This window comes from Xiphophorus couchianus, chromosome 3 (assembly GCF_001444195.1).
Source record: "Xiphophorus couchianus chromosome 3, X_couchianus-1.0, whole genome shotgun sequence".
In the NCBI taxonomy this organism is placed as follows: Eukaryota; Metazoa; Chordata; class Actinopteri; order Cyprinodontiformes; family Poeciliidae; genus Xiphophorus; species Xiphophorus couchianus.
The window spans coordinates 15,952,861-15,968,564 of record NC_040230.1 but is presented as its reverse complement, the minus strand read 5'-3'; the positions used below and the strand labels follow the sequence as shown (position 1 = coordinate 15,968,564).

Below are 15,704 nucleotides of genomic sequence, written 5' to 3'. Positions count from 1 at the left end.
AGGATCTGTTTAATGTGACACGTAATTTCCCCCATATGCCGGCAGCAAGTGTTGACCACAACAGCCCCGGCGGGCCTGAGCGTGTCGTCCGGCCGCAGGGCGGCTCCGCCGAGGGGGAACCGCCAGGAGCGAATCTGTGCTCTACCTGAATCTGAAGCGGGAGCCGAGCCGCGTGAAGTCGCTGCGGCTCGCCTTGCCGGCGGTCGGCTGGCGCAGGCGGAAGAAGGCATGGCTCTCCACTGCACACTTCCACAGCTGTTTGCAGGTCTTGGCGCTGGCCAGCTGGAACATGAAGGTGTGCTCCTGCTCGCGACCCTTCAGGGAAAAGGTTACATTAGTCTTCTTTTTATTTTGAGCCAACAGCTGGTTTGTTTTAGGAATATTAAAGGAGACCAACCTGATCATCGTCTTCCACCACCATCAACGTCAGGCGACTCTTTTTGAAATCCAGCCTGGTGATTTTGGGCCTATGTGTGCAAATAAAAGCAAAAGTGAACACTCGTTTAAATCCACTTATATTATGTAATTCATTATCAATTACTACTAGACAGTTCAACTCACAAACACTAATAATCAATTATATTAAGACCCAAATTTTAATGCTTATTTGCTTTCACTGACAATCACCGAAAGTCAAGTCAAAAGTCTTTCTCCTGTATTTGTGGATTTAGTTATCAAACTTAAAGTAAAGTTTGACTTTATTTCCATGGGAAGGAAATTTATTTCGATGACAACCAGAAGAAATCAGACAAATTAATGCTTCTGTCTTTACATAAATTACACAACTGACCACAAAAATAGATCATTTTTCTTTAAGTAACTTTATCTCCGCATTGTTTCAGCTCTAGTTTACGAAACTAGTCGGTGTAGTGAAACAGATTTAGTATGAATAATGTGATGAAGCCTGATTGCTTCACTACAGCTGTAAACTTTGTTTAAAAAGTGTTTGCTGCCGTGGGTAGTGTACATAATGCCTTATTATTGTTATTTGAACCATAAAAAGTTGTTTGTGTGCTTACCAAAAGAAAAGCCCAATTTTGTTGGAGCCTTCAAAAACTAAGATGCCAGTCGGGGTGAGGCCTAGTGCATATTCTCCTCCATCTCTGCCCTGAAGAAAAAAAACTGAACATTTAGTTTCTTATCTCCACAATGACATGAAGGAAATAATTTGGTTCCAGTCAGAAGTTTACATTCAATTATATTTATTATTTTTGAGACGTTTATGATTAATCTGATCCATGCACGTATGTGGATGTAGTAAGACAACATTTTATAAAAACAAAAACTTGATGCACAACTTCCCGTTGACATTAAGCTAATGGAAATGTCTTCCAAAAGTTTTAACTTTTGAAAATGGGAAGTGGGTTGACAGTGCTTAAAAGCAGTGTATTTTCCAGGAATCCAACTAATTTAATTAAACTTTTTTACTTTCTACCAAGAGAGTCAAATATGCAGCAAGACCTACACTGCAAAAACACAAAACCTTATCTTTCAATTTCTTTCTAGATTCTAGAGAAAATATCTTAGTACACTTGAAAGTTACAAGTAACTTTTCAGCAACGTATAGGAGCTGGTTTTAAGTCAATAATTCCTTAATATTGATGAAAAAGTACTGGTTCCATTGGCAGATTATTTAACTTATTACAAGACATTTTTCTCATGTTATAGTGGAAAAATCTGCCAATGGAAAAAGTATTTTTTGTCAATATTAAGGAAATATTTACTTGAAATAAACTTTTATATCTTGTCAAAAACTTAATTATGAGTTAGCTTTGTCTCATTTCAAGTGTAATAAAATATTTTCACAATAGACCAAAAATTCTTGGTAATATATTTTGTTTTTGCAGTATAAACCAGAAGCCTGCTGATGTTATTAATATTAGTGTATCCATATATTTGAAGCTTTGAGTGTATTTTTGGTCTTGTTTGAATTACACAATAATAATAATAAAAAAACTGTGACCAGGCCAAAAATTCTTGTTTTTAACATAAATTTCGATATTTTGTTGCATCATACAACACTAGGGAGAAAAAAAACAGCTGCATGATGAGTGTATGTAAACTTCTGACTGGAGCTGTACCTGTGGAGGTGAATTAAACTCACACACCTTGACAAAGTGCATATCTACGCCATAAAGTTCCAGCCACTTGCATTTGTTGAGAAAAGAAATCTCTGCTTGAGACGGGCTCTGTCCCCTGAAGGAAAAACACAAGATTAGTTTTCACAGTAAAAATAATACAGTCACAGTCCCAATGCGCTCTCCAAAAGAAATGTATCAGGTGCGCAGTCTGTAACTATCCGTTTTGATCTCACTCTAAGCATAGCCTGCCCCTCGTTTGTGGCTAGGTTGACCCTGTGAGCCACAGCATATATATGCAATCTAATCTGAAAGGGGAGCAATCGGAGCAGAGCTGGGTTAAACACTCCGTAGAATCAATCAAGACCCTTCAGAGATTAATCCCATAATCCTTTACACAGACCAGTGATAGAGAGGCCGAAGCAGAGGGAGCAAGCAAAGAGGGATGGTGAAATTGGAAACCTTCGGATGTGAAAATAATAATAAAAAATAAAAAAAAGCCTGTGTTGACAGGTGGCAGCAGAACAACTTCCTTTTCTGCTCCAGATTCTGCTCTGCTTGTTAGAACCTCACAGGAGAGAAGCAAGCCTGGGTCAAGTTGCCGGTGGCTGGACGCCCTCCAGTAAGCTGCTTTGACACAGCACAAGGTCTTGGCGACCAGTTAGCCAGGCCACTGCCTTCCTGTGCAACTCCGCTCAAAAAAAAAAATCTAATTTACAGCAGTCTGGACTTTTTCCCTTTCACTCGGATTATCTCCAGTAGATTTTTGACCAGGCCAATCAGCGAACAGAAGAAGTCGTAAACGATGACATCAATTTTCAGAGCTGTTTTAGAATTGCTGTTTGCCGGTAGTTTTAGCAAAAGCAGTGGAGGAAGTGAACCAAACCATTCAGTGTTGTCAACGTTTCCAAATATTAAATTCACATTAACAGATGCCTCGTTTGGGTCGTCTCTTTTCTCCTCGCAGTGCAGGAAAGTTGTTTACAGCACAGGCAACTTCCGGGAAGCTTCTTAGCATTGAATTGCAGCATTACATACACCACGAACAAACGTTAGCGATTGGGTTAAATTGTAAACTTCAACAGAGCCCACGCCTCCAGGAAGTAATGGTTTCTCAACAGCCAAGAGCCTTGACATCTTTGTACAAAGCAAAGTGTAGGACAAGGTTTTTACCAGGCTAATGTATTAGTGTACAAAGGTCCCGTTTTAGAACAAGGGAAAACAATTTAGCTGCTTTGTTTCTTCATCCCCACCTGAGATCCAGCCAACTGCTGAAGATGTCTGCCTCCATGGCCTCGCTTTGCTTGGGAGTGAAACGAAACTCCGACACCAGCTCCGGGGAGTGCTCCAAGGGGTCGCAGTCGCCCAGCTCACCTGTGAGTGGATGAACGAAAAAACATAAGCATCTCCCAAAGATCTGATCATTTCAAGTTAAATCGCTCATCTTTTACAAACAAGAACACGAGTTAAGAGCAATAAAACTGCTGCCTTTCTTCTACCTTCCGCCATTTTTTATTCTTCTGCAAAAATTACATTGCAGCAACTTCCTGCAAGCTGCATAACAGTAAATTAGATTGTCTTTGTAAACAAAATAATTACTTTTTGAGACGGCTAAGCTGCTCTGAATTTATCGCGCTTGATGCTCCTTGTCGGTGCATCTGAGGAAATCTTTGTAAAACAAGATTAGAGGAAATCTGCAGAGGGACAACATCAATAATGCAAGAAAGCAGTTGAAAATCATAAATTGAGCCTTTTTTCCAGCAGACATTACTCCAAGCATGAATGCCCAGGAGAGGATTTTACAATATAATCAACAATAAAAAAAATCCCTGTGAAATAAACTTAAATGAGTGACTTAGGAGGTGTTGAAATGACTTTAATAAATATTAGAAATGGACATTTGGGATGAAGAGCTAAATTTGCAAATTTAGAACAACCTTACTTACTTTGTAAACAATATGCTGCCAGCTCCACTGACACATCATACGGACATTTTAATCTGAAATTAAAGGAAAAATACACAAATTAAAACAAATGTACAGCCCCTGCTGATATTGACAATACGGCTCACTGCACAGGGTGGCAGAATGGGTCACGTCGCATACACAGGGGAAATATCTAATGAGGAAATTCTGAGAAAGACTTTAGCTCAGAGGTGTCAAACCACTTTTTATTTCAGGCCACATCAAGATCATAAATGTGCCAACATTTATGATTAAAACTACCCATTAAACTGCTAAAGTATGAATAAATAGGTTAAACAACATTTAACTGTTTTCACATTAATGTAATTTGGCAGAACACAGATAAAAACTGCTTTGAGTTGGATGATAAAATAATATGTAGGCACAAAACTGTTTTCTTAAAGGCTATATTTATGTGTCAAAAAGTTATGGTGGGCCAGATTTGGACCTTGAACCTTGAGCTTCACACATGCGCTTGAGGTGCTTCCACATTTAAACCAGGGTCGGCTCTGTTAGCTATCGTTAGCTATTGGAGCGTTAGCATTAGCAGTCTTAGGAATGTTGTGCAGCTATGCTATTTCCCAGCTGGCGCTGTAAAGTATTTTTGTTTTTGCTTCAGCAGAGCAACTTGCTCAGGAAGGTAACAGTACTGCGACTTTGCTCTGGTACTATCCGTGAAAACTAATACTACTTTATGCAGATAGTTATGTGGCTATAGGAACAAACATGGAGTGAACGGTTAGTGGACAATTAAACTTAGCACAAAGTAGTACATTTGTTTACAGGCTCTGGAGAGAAATAATATTGACAGATGTTACGTGAGTCCTCTTTATAGGGTTTTATTCATATCCGTTATGTAATCACTAAGATACTCATTATATAAATCAGTGCATCATTTAAAGCTGGATTGATGTTGATATGATATTTGAGAAACCTTTAATCTGTTTATAAAAACAAAGAAAAAAATAACAGTGGGGAGGATTTCTTCTGTACATATTGGTGGGTGAGGGGGGCCCAGAACGAGGGGTTTGCCCAGGACGCCATTCAGGCAAGAACCAGCACTGCTCTGGAGTGATGTCATGTGCTGGAGAGACATAAAGTGGCTGGATGCCCTACACAGTGTGAGTGTGTCAAGGAGGAGAGGAGCAACCCTTTTCCTAAAATAAGCAGCCTCTGCTGTTCTTGATCTTGAGCTTTTATAATGGAGCTGGACTCTGGGGACGAGTGGCCCAGATAGGAGCACTGACACACTGAAGTGAGTGTTTGCACAGTCAGGTCGGGCTTGTGTGTGTGTGTGTGTGTGTGTGTGTGTGTGTGTGTGTGTGTGTGTGTGTGTGTGTGTGTGTGTGTGTGTGTGTGTGTGTGTGTGTGAAACAGATGTCGGTGTACTGACTCCACCACTACTGAGAAAACTGTAGTGGAGATGACCTGTGGGCTAGAGGTGGGACATCCCCGCAGTGGGGAGGGAAGTAGCTCAAAGTGACTTATAAGGACGTTGGCTTTCAGCTGTTTCAGGCTTTATTCTTAGCTAACCAAATTATCGAGTTAAGAAACAATGTAGCAAATCCCAGAATATGCAAAAATATAGCACATAGTACATTTTAGATGTAATCACAACCCTTGAAGGTTTTCACATTTTGATTTGCTACAAACGTCAACTCAAACTTCAGTGGATGTGGTTTGAATTTTATGAGCCACACCAACACAAAGTATCAAAGGACAGTTGTAATGTGAAGAGAAAACGTTTCAAGTTTTTTCTTATAAAATAAAAATCAAAAAAGTGTGGCATGCATACATATTCCAACACATCAACCCCTCTACTCTGATACCCGTAAAATATGTTCCAATGAAATAAATTGTCATTAGAATTTACGCAATTAATGAATGAGGTCCATCTGTGTGTAATTTATGTATCCAAATAATATTGTACACGTGGGCTCAGTTGTCATCCACACTGACCTCAGTTCATCATGAAGACCAACGAACACTTCACACAGATTATTAGAGAGCTGGATTAGTTCAAAGCAGGATTAGGTTATTAAAATCTCCCCAACAAGGTCTTCTGGTAGATGGCACCAAGATTTGACTTTTTGACCTACATGCAAGCTAAACACAGGCCAAAAGTGGCAGAAAACCTGCTAGAAACAGAAATGTGGTTCTACAAAGTACTGACTCAGAAGTGCTGAATACAAATGTACACACAATAAGGATAAAAAAATATATATGTATATATATATATATATATATATATATATATAATTTTCATTCTACTTCACAGTGTTCCTAATGAATCTCCCACAAACCACAAAATCCTCTCAAAGCTGCAGTTATTCTTATGGCTTATGCACCTTCTCGCCCCTTTTTCCTTCCACTAAACTTTCCATTGATATGCTCCCATGCAGCATGATGTGAACAGTCAGCTTCTTTAGCAGTGACACATTGTGGCTTACCCTCCTTGTCAATGATTGACTGCTGAACAATCATAAAGTCAGCAGTCGTCACTATTAATGTGTCGGCAATAATTTAACATTTCTGTATCAAAAACCCTTTTTATGTGTTGTATGCAATGAGAAACTACATTTGTGTTTTTATTAGATGTAATCATCAAAAACAACAGTAATAAAAACTACATATATGTATATTATATATGAGATTCACTTTTTGGCTTGAATTACTGAAATAAATTCATTTTTACCTTATATTCTAATTTACTGAGCTTCTATTGTGTTTATGGCATATAAACATTCAGCTGCAGCTGCTGTATTTCAGACAGTAATATTCACCTCAATGCAAGGATTTATTAGGATTTACTTTAGTTGTTGGTGCTTTAAAAATCAAAGGTTACAGATTTAAATAATGTCATCTGTGCACCGTGGAGCTTTCTTCTTCTCTGTGTTGGAAAAAGAAACTTACTTGCCAGACAAAATGTCCTGTCGAAGCTGCAGCACAAAGAGATACCTGTTGGTGTAAAAGAAGATGAATCAATCAAGGTTTTTTCCTCCACTCTGACACATAATTTGCTTTAACAAGTCTCTGTCCATTTGGCCCTGATTTGTATCTGCCCACAGCAGCAAACTAATTAGCCCTACATCCCCTTTGGACCTTTACGGCTGGCTCCGGAGAGCTCCGTCAGCGCGTGTGAATTTTTACCGTGTGAATTCCTCTCGTAGGTTATTTGGCTCTGAAGAGTAAAATTTCACTCTGAAGAAGAGTCGGTAAGGCGGCCCTTCTAGAAGAAATAAAGAGAGACGGGAAAGGGCAGGGACAGATGAAGCAGTGATTCAAGCAACATTAATCAAATCAAAACCGTCTTGTACTTTATCTCATCGTTTAATCTTATCCTTCCTCTTAAGTCTTCCCATCTAGTCCATCCATCACTGTCCCAAGACCAGATCTCTGTATTCCCTCACTTTTATCTGCAGCCTTACTTTTATTCCTGCCTCCATTTTTATGTTAACAACCATCAGATTGTGTCAGGATGCAGATCCACCCTCCACTCCATTTATCCCCCCCTCCTGTTAGGAGCCGGAGAGCAAACAATGTACGGCTTCCAAATGCATGCGCTAATCAGCGAGTCAACATTAGATAATGCTCCACCTGCTCCCCACTCAACACGCTGCACATTTTCCTGCACAAACCAGATTGACGTACAGAGCCACTGACAACTTACCGGGAATCTGTTTCTTCAGAAACTTGGACATATCCAGCCAGTGCTGGGGGGGAGAGAAATGAGGTGAGAGTGAGTTACATCAGCATGCGGTCCACACTAATTGAGAGAAACTCGTTACTCACCGAAACTTGATCTGTGTCCATGAACTGCAGTCCAAAATAATCCGTCTCAACCAGATCTATGTGGTACATGATCTGATCAAAAAGGTCCTGGCCTTTGGATTTGCTCTGCAGCAGAAGAATAAAGGAACTAAATGAGTGTCTTTGAGGGTTGCTTTGAAGGAGCCAGACTTTGTGTTGTCTTTAAAAAGATTCTGATGTGCAGCTTTTTGATCTTTCTTTAGGCTTTAACTCATTTTCTGCTCAGTATCTGGTCAGTACCTGACCGTTTCCAGATCAGGCGAATGTCTTGCTGTGTTTGTGCCTACACACAAAGAATCCTAAGAGACATTATTGCCAGCAATCTGGATAAAATGAAATGCATTTTCTTCATGTTTAGGTGAATTATTAAAAAATAACCAAAGCTAACAATGTTTAACAGGCAGGAGTTTAACTTTATTACCCACAGGTGGTAAAACGTGGCACACAGTAGATGATCAACAGGGATCATACATATCTAAAGTCAGGACTTTGCTGTGTTTCTTCTAATATTTCTCAGGTTTCCTGTTTTTTTTTTTCACATCAAATTACATTTTATTCTGACTCGGTAAAATGACTCAAATTGACTCAAAACGTTAGAGTTCTCGATCCATTTTGCCCCAGTTTTCAGATACAAATGTAAAAGTTTACCAGGAATGTATGAGAGACGCTTAAACTGTGGTTTGACTTTAAATATGGAACCTGAAAAAAACATAGCCTGGTAGGAAACAAGGAAGAAATGGAGACAGGACAGATAATGGATGGACGGACAGACAGATGGATACAGGATCACTAAATTAAATGTGAAATATTTTTCTCTTAAATTGCTTCTCCCATAAATCCAGACTTTTCATGTGAAAATAGATGAAAAAGAAACTCCAGAGGGATCAACAACACAACGCAGCTGGTTTCTTTATGGCAGCGTACAAAGACATTAGGATTGAAATAAAGCTTCTGCACAGTGGACTCGATCTCCTCTGATGAATGAACTCCGTCTTTTATTAAACCGAGTGCAAACATCCAGCTGGTAACAGCAGGAATTGCCTATGAATCCACCTTTTGTCGGCGTGAGAGAGAAAGCTGATGTGAGGGTGTGCTCTGATGGGACGGGCAATCCCTGGAGGGAGAGGCCCGCATTCATGCAGCTTTTGTCATAAAACACAGCCAAGGACACGGATGAAGCACAAACTGCTGCAATTCCTCCTGAACTTTATGGGAGCAGTTTACAGGCAGATGAGCCTCATCGGCCCACATTAAAGCCTGACCTGAGACTGGCCCACATAAAACTCCCAGGGTGTGTAAAAACATGACAGCCTTGTACCTTCAGTGTTGATAACGAGTCCAAACTTCCAAGCAGCAGGTGTATGAATGGGTGAGATAACGCAAATACTGAAGGCAGCATGCAGCGTGTATTACAGAAGTATTCATAATCCTTGACCTTTTCCACATTTTGTCCAATAACAACCACAAACCTCTGGGTTTTATTTTTATTTTTATCTGATACACCAAGAGTAGTGTGTACCTTAATCGTAAAGAAACTATTTTACAAACAAAAACTTGTGGCTTTCATAAATCAACCCCCTTTACGTGAATACCCCAAATAAAATCCACTGCAGCCTCATTCTGTACGTAATGTGGTTTCAGTATTAAAGCCTCAACACAAAGCAGACAGTTTAGAGATAAAGTTGGGGAGATGTTTAATTGAGCGAAGTCTTTATTTCTTCCAACTCTTTTTCAAACAGAAAAGTAGCGATAAGCTAATTATTTTGTTCTTGGTTATATACGCAGATGTTTTTTCTTGTCTTACTGATTCCTTGTTTTCTTGTTTCTAAAACCCTGTTTGAAATAAACAAACAACTCAATAAATAAAAATAAACATTAGATGATAAAACAATAACTCAAGCACTGAACGTCTGACAGAGCATTGAACATGGAAAGAGACTGAAACCACTCCAAAAACTCCAAAAAAAAAACAAGACATAAACATCAATCTCAAAAGCTGCTCCTAAAAACTTTTGATAAAAACTGATATGTAACTAAATAGTGCTTTTAAATCTTGAGGTTAATTTAGTAGGTTTTCTAACACATATTAATTTATCACTAATAATATACTCAGATCTGCATTCATTACTGATAAATGCAAAGCGGTGGCTTTATGAACTCTCTGTAGGATCGTAGTTTGATTGGCTGGCTTGGTTTCAGTAAAATGTGAAGAATGAATTATTGGACATGTAATGTAATTAATTATCATACTGGGTTTTCACCATTTCATAATCTCTTAAATCATATTTGATTATTATAAACCTTTAAAGGGAATACAGGTGGAAATTAGCATTTTTTGCTGTAACTTGGCACCATGAATCTCTCCTTTCAAAAGGTTAATGAATTATTGTACATTGTCTTTGTGCAAAATAAATAAACATCCATGAGGAATCATCCAAGTTATTCCTTTGTTATGAGTCCATAAACAATATGCTCTTTTTCCAAAATATGGAACGTCCACCCATAAACTGTTTTCATCCTCTCTTTGTAAAAGTTTGATCGTTTTCCTAGTAGTAAAATCCAAACATCTAAATCATAAAATATACACTGAATGTACGACACTTAACAAGCTAAGGTTTTCAAAATTATCTATTTGTTATGGTTCTGGAATAAAAATGTACTCTTGAGAAATCAGGTGAAAAGTTTTGTGTTGAGCAGAGAAGCAGCCAACAGGCCTGCGGTGACTCCGGAGGAGCTGAAAAGAGACGCAACTCAGGTGGGAAAATCTGTTGACATAATTGTTAGTCATGAAATCCACAAATGGGAAAAATGACAAAGAGAAAACCATAGTTGGAAGAAGACAATAAGTAGTCCCCGTTAATGTTTTCTGCATATTGAAGAAGGTGCTCTAAAAGCAACATGCTATGCATAGCAGAAAACCTAATACACTATCCACATGCTGAAACAGGGAGGTGGTAGCATCATGATATGGGGTCAGCTTTTCTTAAAAGGGACAGGCAAGGTGCTTAATGCTGATCGTTGGAGCTAAATAATCCTAAAACAAAACCTGCTAGAAACAGCAAAACACAATCCTCAACATCTGGAGTTACAGTGGAATGATTTAGACTAGACTATATGGTGTTAGAATGGTCTAGTCAAAGTTCACGTCTAAATACAACAGAAAATCTTCATTAAGATGTGATATTTGGTTTTCACCATCCAGTCTGACTGAGCTTGGCAAAGAAGAGTCTTTAGATGGACATTAATCAAAGCGATAAATCAACTAACTGCATGATAAATTAAGAAGAGGGCAATAATTTCCATTTGTATGCTTGTTTGTGTAGTTAGCCGCCATTTTGAAAAATGCTAGTTTGCACTTTTTAATTTCACAAAAGTCCTAAGTGGCAGTTTTGCCTGTTTCCCCAGTCTGAGCCTAATAGTTAATATGTTTTGAAGGACAATTTTGTTTTATTGAGATTTCATAATCCATTTCACTAATTGCTTCAGTTATTTTATTTATTTATTTGGGATATTTAAAGTGTTAAATGTTCATTGGAAATTAAAGTTTATTGATTTGTGATAGGATGTCCTTGCATTATTATGCCATGATAATAATATCAGTTGAAATGGTGTCAACACCTTGACATTTCTGGGTCAGTTTATCATCCAGTCCGTTTGCCATTTTTCTTCCACTTCACAAGCATGCACCACTTTGTGCTGATGTAAAATCTAAATAATAATGAAATTTGTGGTTGCAACAAAGTTTAAGCGGTATGAATGATTTCAGTAGGTGCTTCTGCAAGAATACTTTTTAATGTTTTCCTTCACACTGCTAAGCTTTTAAAAGGCTTCAGCTGAAAACGGCGCACCTGTATCTGTTCCCCGAGGGAGAACAGGAGCACATGAACAAACCTGTTCCAAAACACCTGTGACTAAGCCTCCACCTCAACAAGCCATGTTTCCCTTTGAGCGGCTATAGCTCCGGAGAAGCTGTCGTGACTTTGTCTTGTTACCATAACCTCGCTGCAGCAGGACAGCAGGATAAAAAAACTCCTCAATGTACCGGCTGCGTTTTTCACAGGTGACGCACGCAACAGCTTCGGTGACACACACGCTCAACCTTTAAAATAATAATACAAAAAAAAAAAAAAAACATCTAATGAGGAGTCACTTACGCACACATGCCCACACACACTTCGCTCATCATCCCACCCACCCACCATCTCTCTACACGCGCTCGTATTTGTGGCACAAAGTCCCCAATTGTGGTAAATCAGATCAGGGAGTCAGGGAATACAGACAGACTGAGGAGGGAGACGGGAAGGAGAGGGAGGGGGAACACGCACAAGAAACAGGGTGGGGAGGGGCAGGAAGGGGAGAGCGATGATGAGCGAAGGGAGATGGGCCACAGAGGGAGTGTAAAAGGAGATTATGAGAGGAGAGAAGCTAGAGCGGAGATTGCTTGAGGATGATCAGATGTAAGGATGCGGAAGAAAAGAAAGGTGGAAGGAGAGGCTGCAAAAGAGCAAACAGCAGGGGAGACACTTCTAGCTGCCTTAGTTAGACTTCCCTGCAGTCAGACAGAACGAGAAGCGCTAAAGTGTCTCATCAGAGCACCGCCTGAAGCCAACTGTACTGTAAGCATTAGGAACTTCAGCGACATTGCACAGATTTAAGTGGAAAACATCCAAAGGTTGAGTCTGAATTGACTCATTTGTTTGCTGCACAGTTCAAATATGATAGGAAAAGCTACAAACAGGAAGTTTGCTCTATGAATCCAGCAATCAGAATTTAGTGGCCAATGTCCAATCTCTGATTTTTGTCAAGTTTAAACAGATTTATTCAGATTTTTAGCCAATTCCATTTTCTCTTTAAGAAGATATGAAAACAGCACTTAAATATTTTTTTAGCCTTCCTGCCATAGGCAATCATTAATTATTCATAGAAGTAGAGGTGACATATGCACGAGGACAGTCGCTGCAAATAAGCAACTTATTCATATTTTCAAATAAAAAATAGATTTTTTTTTAGCATCCCATGTTAGCAATTAGCACATTTATTGTGGCTAGCATTACAAAAACACCGGTTACTGTGTATATTTTGAAAGAACAAAAAGGCTGCCAACATTTTCCAATCCATCATATTTTATGACAGACGGGCGTTGAAAAGTTAAACGGGTAAAATTAGAACATCTGTCTTCACATTTTTATCTTCCGTACTTCCTGCTGAAGAATTGCTCTCTCTTGCTCTGTCGCAGCCTTAATTAACCACAGGCGTCTCTGTATATGTCTGAACATGGCCTTGATATTAGTTTCCTTTCAAACAACCTCTAGTATTTACTTTCTTAAGAAAAACATATATTTTGGGAAAAATATAACATGCGGTCCATATTTTAATGGAAAGGTGGTGGTAATGCATCTTAAATTGTTTGCTAACCGCAATAAAAATTCAAGAAGAAGGAAGTCAATGAGAGGGCCAGCGATTGGTGTTCAATCTGAGTGAACAACAAAATGACAACACAAAGTACAACTTTCCTGTGTTGTTTTTATATTTAAGGCTGTAGAGTTGTGAATGAGTGACAGGCGATTAAAGTGGGTCATATTTAAGATTTGTTTAGGAATGGCACCCTTACTGATAGGGACAACATCACATCTTTAAGCACCCATATTTATTGGTAGCTTGCGCTCAAAGTTCATGAATCTCTCCTTACTGTCTAATAAATTAATCAAAATTATTTTAAGCCTAACTTTCTCCATGTAATTAAAAACCCACCCAATAATCCATCACGGAGACCATCAAGAAGACCTTAAAGGACCCTAAAGTGTCCCCGAGCCCCACCTTGACACACACTGACCGAGCTTTGCCTCTCGGTAAACACTCACAGGTAAATCCACGCTGACATCCGTGCCGTCCAGCAGCAGGACGCGGCAGGTGATGGTGCTCCTCGCCGCTCCCCCCGCCGGGATGTGGACCGTGGCTCCCCCGCTGACCACGGCAGGAGCGTGGACGACCTGCTGCTGATGGGGCAGCAGCAGGGGGTTCCCTGTCACCCCTCCTCCGTCCCGCTCGTCCGTCTCTCGCGTCTGGAAGCGGGAGCGGCGGCTGAACGTCCGGCGCAGAAAGCCCATCATCTTCCTGATCCAGAAGGCGACCGGGTCCGCGGTGTGTCCGTGAAACCTGCCCCTCGCAGCGGCCGCTGCGGTCCGCCTCCTTCCCCACGTCCTCCCCGGGGCGAGGAGTCACTTAGCAGGCTTGGAGGAGACTTCAGGGCTGCCGATCAGCAGCAGGAGGACTCCAGCCGCATACTAATAAAATTGAACCAGATTAAACCAACCAGTTGATTTCCACTCGCTGGGTCCTGAGTGAACGGCTGGACTCCTCTTCCTCCTCCTCCTCTTCCTCCTCCTCTTCCCCCCCGTCCTGTCCTGTCCGTCCACCTGCCTCCTCCTCGCTGTTGCGCACCGACTCTAAAATCCTGGAGAAATCCCGCCCGAGGCTCCGCAGCGGGGACCTTGAGTCACACACCGGAGCAGACAGGAGGAGGAGGACGACGGGGAAGCCTCCACACCTCTGGACCGAACGGAACCGATGGCTGCAGCGTCCTTTCCCCACCGCTGAACCGAAACTACCAGTTTACCTCACAGGTATAAAGTCAACCAGCGAAACTGGACAAACAGCATGATCTGCGCCTGCGTAAAAACCCCGAGCAGAACAAACTTCTTTTCCTCCCGACGGGCCGAGCCAAGAGAACCAAACAACCAGCGCCACCTGTCTGCCAAGGACCCCACCTGGAGCACCGCAGGGGCCCGTCCGAGAGGCCCCCAAGCTCAGGAAGGAGCATTTCTAACATTATGGTCGTATGTGAGGATTTATATAGATAGATAGATAGATAGATAGATAGATAGATAGATAGATAGATAGATAGATAGATAGATAGATAGATAGATAGATAGATAGATAGATAGATAGATAGATAGATAGATAGATAGATAGATAGATAGATTGTATTTTCGCATCTGTATCTGCATACCTTTGAAAATAAAAAGGGAAAATAAAACGAGCAAGAATAAATATATTCAAGTATGGAGGTCCAAAAGTGCCACAATTTGTAAAATAAATAAATAAATAAATAAAAAATATTTGTCTGTTTTTAATTGAAAATGGAACCACACGAATAGATAATGGATCAAATTCAAGTCAGTAATACATTTGTAAAAGATCTAAACATAAAAAATAACACAAGTGAAAAAACATTTAATAATATAAAACGTTTAATTTTACTTTAAATAAAAATAATTTTGATGCACGATAGTTTTATTTAATTTTTCTTGACATTTTAATATTTTTCAGCTGTTTTTTATTTTTTAGCAAAAAACATTAGGTTACTATTTTTTGGTGATAAGCAGTATATTAAAATTTCCTTAATAATTTAGAAAAGTAGTAATTATATAAAGGCCAGTCCTACAACTTGGCTTATATTTATAATTTATAGCTCAGGGGTGTAAAAAACATGTCAAAAATGTGAAGTTTTCTTTTCAAGATTTTTCATTAAAACATAAACAAATAAAATACCTACAACCCAAGCTACCTATCTTATAAAGCTCATATAGTTTCTACAAGTATTTTCCACAATCTGGAAATTATCTAATCTCAGGAGTGAGAGAATATTTAAAATCTATTCATTTATTGACTCATTGGTCAGGATTATGAATTAATTTTAGACTGCAGTCTAAAATATGACCATAGCAAGATTGCATTATAACACACAAACTCTTAAATATGTATAATTAATCCAAACTGGTATGATTATTATGCAGCTACAAGGACACTACAGTTCTGAAACCAGCATTTCATTTTATAATAGCTATTTAAT

The 15,704-nt window shown here is 39.5% G+C and overlaps 1 protein-coding gene across 3 annotated transcripts in view; it reads right to left on the bottom strand.

The window, feature by feature from the left end:
• Positions 1-14,694, bottom strand: part of epb41l4b (erythrocyte membrane protein band 4.1 like 4B) — a 30,353-nt gene extending 15,659 nt beyond the window's left edge. For all 3 annotated transcript variants that reach the window (XM_028012604.1, XM_028012605.1, XM_028012606.1), the window contains exons 1-11: positions 13,714-14,694; positions 7,835-7,939; positions 7,713-7,755; positions 7,193-7,271; positions 6,956-7,000; positions 4,025-4,077; positions 3,332-3,452; positions 2,109-2,196; positions 1,020-1,108; positions 398-467; positions 146-315 (exon numbers count right to left, since the gene is read on the bottom strand). In XM_028012604.1, coding sequence (XP_027868405.1) covers positions 146-315; positions 398-467; positions 1,020-1,108; positions 2,109-2,196; positions 3,332-3,452; positions 4,025-4,077; positions 6,956-7,000; positions 7,193-7,271; positions 7,713-7,755; positions 7,835-7,939; positions 13,714-13,962 — 1,112 coding nt within the window. In that variant the 5' untranslated portion in view covers positions 13,963-14,694. The remainder of the gene's footprint in view (positions 1-145; positions 316-397; positions 468-1,019; positions 1,109-2,108; positions 2,197-3,331; positions 3,453-4,024; positions 4,078-6,955; positions 7,001-7,192; positions 7,272-7,712; positions 7,756-7,834; positions 7,940-13,713) is intronic.
• Between the last annotated feature and the right edge of the window lie 1,010 nt (positions 14,695-15,704).